This window comes from Thamnophis sirtalis, unplaced genomic scaffold (assembly GCF_051295495.1).
Source record: "Thamnophis sirtalis isolate CommonGarterSnake01/CBP01778 unplaced genomic scaffold, rThaSir2_p1.2 scaffold_1, whole genome shotgun sequence".
Taxonomy (NCBI): domain Eukaryota; kingdom Metazoa; phylum Chordata; class Lepidosauria; order Squamata; family Natricidae; genus Thamnophis; species Thamnophis sirtalis.
The window spans coordinates 88091007-88099042 of NW_028261381.1; the positions used below are offsets into that span (position 1 = coordinate 88091007).

The 8036-nt window shown below is 36.5% G+C and overlaps 1 protein-coding gene across 1 annotated transcript in view; it reads right to left on the bottom strand.

Moving 5' to 3' along the window:
• The window catches only part of HIPK3 (homeodomain interacting protein kinase 3), a 76960-nt gene extending 69094 nt beyond the window's left edge, over positions 1-7866 (bottom strand). Inside the window, exon 1 of the mRNA XM_087718454.1 lies at positions 7796-7866. Coding sequence (XP_087574580.1) covers positions 7796-7856 — 61 coding nt within the window. The 5' untranslated portion in view covers positions 7857-7866. The remainder of the gene's footprint in view (positions 1-7795) is intronic.
• Positions 7867-8036: the final 170 nt, after the last annotated feature.

Consider the following 8036-nt stretch of genomic DNA (forward strand, 5'->3'; position numbering starts at 1 on the left):
TCATTTATGCTGTAACTCCTCCAGACAGAAGGAAAATATGCAAACCCTACTGGTAAATAATGTGAAATCATAATGGGTGGAATTCACATTAAGTCGAACACAAAAAGACCACCTTGTAGCTTAGCATTCCTTCTGAACCAGATCACATTATTTACATTCATTGGGTAGTAACATAGAATATTTCCTTGAAATGTAAAACTGGTGCCTGCCCCCTTATTATAATGTAATCCTGCATTTCACCAGCACAGTATGCCTTTTACAGAATCAAAACAGTTCAAAGACCACAGATTTTTCCTGTAGATTAGTTTGTAAAGTACAAGAAAGATAAATGACTGTAAACGCGCGACTTTATGGACATAGAGCAAAGAGATAAATACTTGCTCATTTCTATCACTTTTTTGCTTTAATACATCTTTGGAAAGTTCCCACAGCTGGAAAAACTACTATTTTTATTGTTCCACTGGACTTAAAACAACATCACAAGTCAAGGCACCTGAGGGTAGAATAAGAAGCAATGGGTGGAAACTAATCAAGGAGAGAAGCAACTTAGAACTGAGGAGAAATTTCCTGACAGTTAGAACAATTAATCAGTGGAACAACTTGCCTCCAGAGGTTGTGAATGCCCCAACACTGCAAGTCTTTAAGAAGATGTTGGATAGCCATTTGTCTGAAACGGTATAGGGTTTCCTGCCTAGGCAGGGGATTGGACTAGAAGACCTCCAAGGTCCCTTCCAACTCTGCTATTGTATTATTGTATTATATTCTCATATACAGTATTGATATGTGAGTGTCCAATAATCTTATATACAGGTAGTCCTTGACTTACGACCACAGCTGGCACTATAATTTTCTACTGCTAAGCAGGGCGGTTGTTAAATGACTTGCACCTGATTCTATAAGCTTTTTTGCCACGATTTTTAAGCAAATCACTGCAGTTGTTAAGTGAATCATGTGGTCATTAAGTGAATCTGGCATCTCCATTGGCTTGTTTGTCAGAGGCCAAATGGGAAGGTCACAAATGGTAATCAAATGACCCCAGGATTTATTATTTATATGCTCAAAAATACATGCCAGTTGCAAAGCGCTCAAATTTTGATCACATGACCATGTGAGCTCTGGTAGCACAGTAATTAAAGTGCAGTATTGCAGGCAAACGCTGCCCACAGCCTCCCTAGAGTTTCATCCTGATGGGCTTAAGGTTGACTCAGCTTTCCATCTATCAAATTGTTGGAGGAAATATATAAATCACCCAGAGAGTGCTTTAAAACAGGGATCACCAACCCCCAATCCACTGCCCGGTGCTGTGTCGCAGCCCATTGGAAACTGGGCCATACAAGTAGCAGAAAAATGCACCAAATTGCATTTGTGCAAGCATTATGTGCACCAGTAATGGTTTCCTCTTATTTTCGTTACCAGTTTGAAACCGTAAGTGCGCACGGGGCTTCTGCGCCTGGACAGAACCTTCATGAAGCAGAGCGTCCATGATGACGTCTGGGTGGGTGGGCGGAGGCTCCCGCCGCCACCGCTACCAGTTCCCCTGAACCGGGGCAAACTGGAAGAATACCACTTCTAGCGTACAAATGCAAAACTAGCCCCTCTCCTCCACCACTGCTGGTCAACAGAGATGGAAAGATTGAGGACCACTGCTTTAAAGCACTATGGAGCGGGATATAAATCTTAGTGCTTTTGCAACAGTCAGGTGGAGGACTGGTGGTAAGTCACTTTTTTTACTTTTCACTTCTCAAATGGTCACTAACAGAATGGCTGTAAGTTGAGGGCCACCTGTATTGGACACTTGTATGCTAATATCTAAGAATATGGTCAGGGTGCTTACAGAACAATATATAAAATTCAGACTAGAGGATTCCTTGATCACCGGGGAAAGGAGAAAAGAATCCCCCAGAATCAATTGTTTTCCAGCAATTCATATCTTCATTATTACATTTCATCTTTAGCAGGTAGGAGCAGAAATAGACAACTGTTCAAACAGCGAAAATATAATATATCAACCTGCTTTAATAAACCTTACATTTAACAATAAAACTTAGCTAGAACTTATATAGGACTTGAATCCATTGCTGAAATACTGAATGTGATGTAACTTAAAATAAGTTGAAGGCTTGCCTCATAGAATGATTTTCATAACACATTAAATTGCTTTAAAAATACCAAGTCACATGAATAATTTTGGAATAAAAACAGAAATGCAGTTTGCTAAATAATATTGCCTTATGACGCAAAGTGAATAACTATTACCAAAAAGGACCCATACAATTTCAGTGGAGCTAATTTACCAATACAAACTTTTAGAGAATAACAAGCTCTGCTATGTAGAAGTGCTAGTTTGCTTAAAGAACTAGCATAACGCAATTCATTAGCACAACACAAATGTGCAATTTACATATCTCCAGTATAGATGTGTCACTAATTTCACAATGTCAGAATAAGTTATTAGTCCTTTCAGAAGAAAGCACTGGTAATCTGTGTGTGGTAAGACAGAGTTAGAAGAGCAGTGAATTGAAGTATAGGGCTGTTGTTGTTTTTCACAGGAAAAGTTCTTTAATCTTGACTCTGGTGTAATGGGGCCATAATTATAGAAGTAAATAAATTAATAGTCAACTGCAAAGGGGAAATTAGTGAAGCTTAAAGGTTATTATTTCCCACTTAGACTCCTTCCAAAGTGCTAATTGTTGGGGTAGAAAGTATGACAGTCAAGATGGAAAAGTGTGGAAACAGCAATTAATATGTGGAAATGAAGAAACGGCTCTCCTTCTATATTTTCTCCCTGAACATTCTATAATAAGAACACAAAACACCTGATCTAACAGGCTGACGGTCTTTGTTTTGCATTTTAATTTTTATCCTATCAAAATTCAGTCTCTAACCATTGTATCTAGTAATCTGATATGGAAAGAACAGATGGAAGATTCTTCTCAATGTAAAAAGTATCTCACATTTGTCTCCTGACCTGTCTCCTTCTCTCCCCACCTGCTTATCTTTCTCAAGTCTCAGTATATAGATTGGAGTTTACTGAATAAAGAAAAGTGGAAAAAAAATATCTGTCTCTTTTAGTGTTGTTGATAGAATGTCTCACTGTGTTAAGTAGGGCATATTTCCAGATAAACATATACAGTTTTGTAGATATACAACAATAGAATCCTGCATGCTCTATGTTCACCCATAAGTACATTTCAATAAATAAAACTTACTTTGTAATAAGTGTATTAAAAACTGCACTCCTAATCTTCTCTGTGTTGTTTGTTACATGGATGAATGAACCAATGTTTGTTTATGGTGAGCCATTTTGTCATTTTTGACTCCTAGCAACCACATAGATTTTCTCCATGACAACCTATCCCTAACCTCTTCTTTCAAGTCTGCCAATGGTGCACTATCCTGCTTCTTTAAAGTTTAACTTTTTCTTCTATAGAGTGTCATGAGGAATATCATAGCTTCCACAATTCCGATCTTTGTAAGTATAGAGACATCAAAGCATCTGAGTGTCTCTTCTAAGGCCTTCAGGGCTGCTCTACCAAGTGCTAATGTTTCTAGATTGTTTGATCCTTTTAGTTGATCCTAAAAAAAAATTTATGCGCAGTAATACAGGGAGCAACCCACCCCTGCGTGATACCATGAGTTTTACACCTGTGACCTAAAGCCTCTTGCGGAAGTAGCCTGCAAGTGTCTTCTTCAGGATTGCTAGCATCCCACAAACCAAGTGAACACCTTCTAGGTTCAACTTATCACACATACCTCAACCACAAAAATCAAGAGAGATTTAGATCAAGCCCACAAATGGCAGAAGTTTTGAGACAGAGTAGCATCCTTACTTCCTCAAAACATAGTAGCTGAAAGGAGTTGCAGATAATACAATTAGACTTTGCCCCAATCACCACATCAAAATTTGCCCAGGAAGAGCCAAGGCCTTTTCAAACCTGAATGGCCTGGTACCAGCCCAATGCAAAATGGACACAATAATGAGGTAGGAGAACTACCTGTTCATCCCTTCCTAATAGGGAATTTGCCATCCTCAGTAAGACTGCTGACAGTTCACTGATGCAATAAGGGAGAAGTACTGACACATTGCCTCCCCCATTGCTATAGTGTCAGCGCAAACATGAGCTTGTACTTGTATGCAAGCCAAAGACATCTGCAGATTCCAAGGTCTTTAATAGAGTAATGAAATATACACTGTGACGTAATGAAAATATAATACATACTTGTGAGTGATATTGTGAATACGTATAACACGTACTTGTGAGTGATATCACAACACATGTACAAAAGGAACAAGTATTATCACAGTGTTATGATGCATTTTTTCTTTCTCCCCCACCCTCTGGACATCTATGATTTGAAAAAGTTCTTTTTTTTTACTTCTTCCACCAATGTGTCATTTCTGCTTCTTCAGTTTCTGGAGTTCTTCAGGTAAAGTGATTAATGTGCATAAAAAGGCTGCTTGAGAGCAATTTTGTCAAAGTCTGGATCTCCTTCTTTTGTCAGAGGTTATATATGCAATTTACAGAACTGGTGACAGACCACACTGACATATTTGGAATGACCCAGTGATCACTTAACACAGAGACACTGTAACAGCCAGAGCTCCAAGGATTGGTCATAAGTCCTCCTTGTTTAGAACCATTGTAATTTTGAACAATTGCTGAATCAGTTGTTGTAACCTGAGGACTGCCTCTAACAAGTTTGGGATAATAAGTCTGTTTAAAACTATAGTTAATATACAGTCCAATTATGTATGTCTATTTAGAAGTAAATGTTATTATTCTCATTGTGATCTCAAATAAGTATGCATAGCATGTTTTTAGAAACAAGGAAATTACTTAGCAAATACCTCAAAGAAAAACATTGCTATTTATAAACATGATAAATATTTTGCTGTAGTTTTTATTATGAATACTGAGTACTTTTAAACAAAATAGTATGAGATAATCCCCATCTGATGAATTTGGTTATGTCCACTAGCAATTATGCCTGTATTCTAAACCTAAATTATCTAAATATTATTCTAAGGGGAAACAAAACTGTCAGGAGATTAATATTTTTCATAAAATAAAAAACCATTATCTCCATTGTTAATAGTGATCTTATTAGAAAACATTATATTACAAAACTAATAGCAGTACATCAGTAGAATGGTATACAAAATGCTTGATGATTTTTATGCAGTCTTCTATTGAATATTAGAGATTTTGATACACATTTTAGCTAATTTAAATAGGTAGATTGTGTTCGTATATAAGTCTGTCTATAATCTACTAATATGGTTTTTAAAATAAAAAATAGATTCATATATTAATTGGCATTAGAGTTATTTTATTTATCCCTTAATACAGTAGATTATTAAAATATTTGTAATTTCAAAAATTATCATAATCAGTAATTCCAAGTAATCAGGGGTGGGCTTCAAAAATTTCAGCAACGAGTTCTCTGTTCAGTTGCTGGGTGGGTGTAGCCATGGTGGGGGTGGCCTAGTAAGCCTCCTGCACTAGGGTGGGGGAGGGGAACGTTTTTGCCTTCCCCAAGCTCCGGAGTATTTCCTCAAGCCTCTGGGAGGGCGAAAACTGCCTCCTCTGGGCTCTGGAGGCCTTCCAGGAGGCCCATTTTCCCCCTTCCTGAGCCTCCGCATAGGCCCTGCACTTACATTGCATCCAAAGCGGGCCACACGGAGACTCCTGGGAGGGGCCTGGTGGGATGGGGTGGCATGGTGGGTGGGGCCAGTCAGGGGTGGGATTTGGAGGTTCTCTGAACCAGCCATAATGTTAACTATGGATTCTCCCAAATCAGGGCGAACTTGTAGCAGCCCACCCTTGCAAGTAATTATCCTTATTGTAATTACTATGCTAATTTTGAAAGAGTTGCACTTTTTGGAAGTATTTTATCATCTACTAAAAATCTGAGTTCAGGTGAAATTAAGCAGCAAAGCAAACAGTGCTAAAATGCAAACTTTCACTTAATATCCAGACTTCAAAAAAAAAAAAGTTGGACTTTTAATACATCAGTTGAACTTTAAAAATAAATTACCGCAGGTGAAATATGGCAGATTACAACTAATTGGAAGATGATTCAGTGTTGTGGCACATATAAAAATTGCTTTTTTGATCCAATTATTTATTCCTTAACAAGGGGCAATACTTAGCCAACCTTGACTGATCTGGAAAAATGAATCAGAGTCTGAGTTGGTTAGCACTTGGATATGAGACCAACAGGAGGCCCTTAGCTATAGCATAGACTGATTATTATTCAAAGCAGCACAAAACCTTCTTACAAAATAATAAGGAAACCATTTTAAATAAAATTACCAATACTCCCAAAGGACATTAAAATGCAAATATGGTATTAAAATATGATTTATTTATCTCTGTTAACATTAAGATTTTGTTTCAATATATTCATAGTAATATTTATCTTTTTATTGCATTACTAAAAACATAGTAACATAAAATGATTCCATGCATTTTCATCAATAGAAACTGATGTTCATCAATTTCAAGATCTTACTGATGGTTATAAATATTTCTAAATTACTTTGCTAAGTTAGTTTTATTATTTTGATAACACTAAGTATAAACAGAAATTAATTTTTGAATCTGAACCTCTTGCTGCTATTCTGCCTGGCCCCAAGACTGTAACACCTAGAAATACTGAGATCCACTGACATGAGAGGCATATAAAATATTGGGATCAAAGCAAGCAATTCAAACAAGTCCTTGATAGAATTCTCATTTATCTACCTCAAGATCCTAAAATCATGGCATTTAAGTACCAAGCTGAGCTAAAAATTGGAAATTATGTAGAGAATATGTCTAATGCAATGCATCTTGCAAACTCTCCTCCTTGCTATTACACAGGAAAAAATATTTTGCACTTTTTTGCAGACTTATGCAATACAAACATTTTGTAAGTAAGGTTTGAAATGGAGAAGGAGAATGAAAAGCAGAGCAGCCTGGGCAGAAATAAACACATTCTGAGAACATGTCCTGGCTATGTAGGCCTTTATCAGAAGATTAATATTCTAACAATAATAGAATTTAGTGCTTAAGTATCATGTGGTTTTCATCATGGCCAATAATGTTATAATGCCAGACATAACAAAAATTGTTTTTGCTTCCAAAGATATTTTAATCTAAACTAAGCCTACATTGTTGCCATTTCTTTTGAAATCATTGATAGAGAATGAGGAACAGAAAAATGAATATTAAACAGATGGTTTTAAATTGATGTCTGTATAAAGGGGTGTGTGTGTATAGGGAGAATGGAAAAACAAAGTTTAACTGATTTCATAACCATCTTAACATTTCAGACTGTGTATTTAAAATGTTAGAATGACAGTAATTTTCTCTTGTAGCAAAATTTTCCATAACATGCTGGAATAACATGAGCTACCACAGAAAGAATGTGACCCTTTTGAAACAACTATTTTCACTATACAACTGTGCCACAGTTTTTAAAAAAAGATGGAAACAAGAAGTAACCACCTAGACCAAATTAGGCAACACAACTGAGAAATAAATGTATTAAGTATCCTTTTAAATGAATTTTCTCCAAAGAGTTCCCAAGAGAAAGGGTATGGCTAAATCTTAGTTTGGCAATTAAATAAAGGATTGCACTCCTCTAATATTTTATTGATCAAATTTTTCCAAGAAATCCAAGCATACTTCAGTCAAAGAATGAAGAAATTCAAACGATCATTTTACATGTTTAGAGAACATATGTGAGAGTTATGATGTTATGTTATATAACCCTGTCACTGAAATACTGAATAGCCTTGGCTACTCACCTATTCCCTCAGGGACCGTATAGAGGCAAAAGAAGCATCTTTGTCCAGATTTTGTCCTCATGCAGAAGTTTTGTCAGCACATGATCCTTCACAAAGATATGAACTAAGTTTAGGAGCAGTTCAATTGATCCATGTATTTTAAATGCATTATGCTGTCTATCAGATACATGAAAAGGCACTATTTTTACAACACAATTGCAACATGAGGAGCTGGGGATTGATTAAGGATGGTGAGGCAATA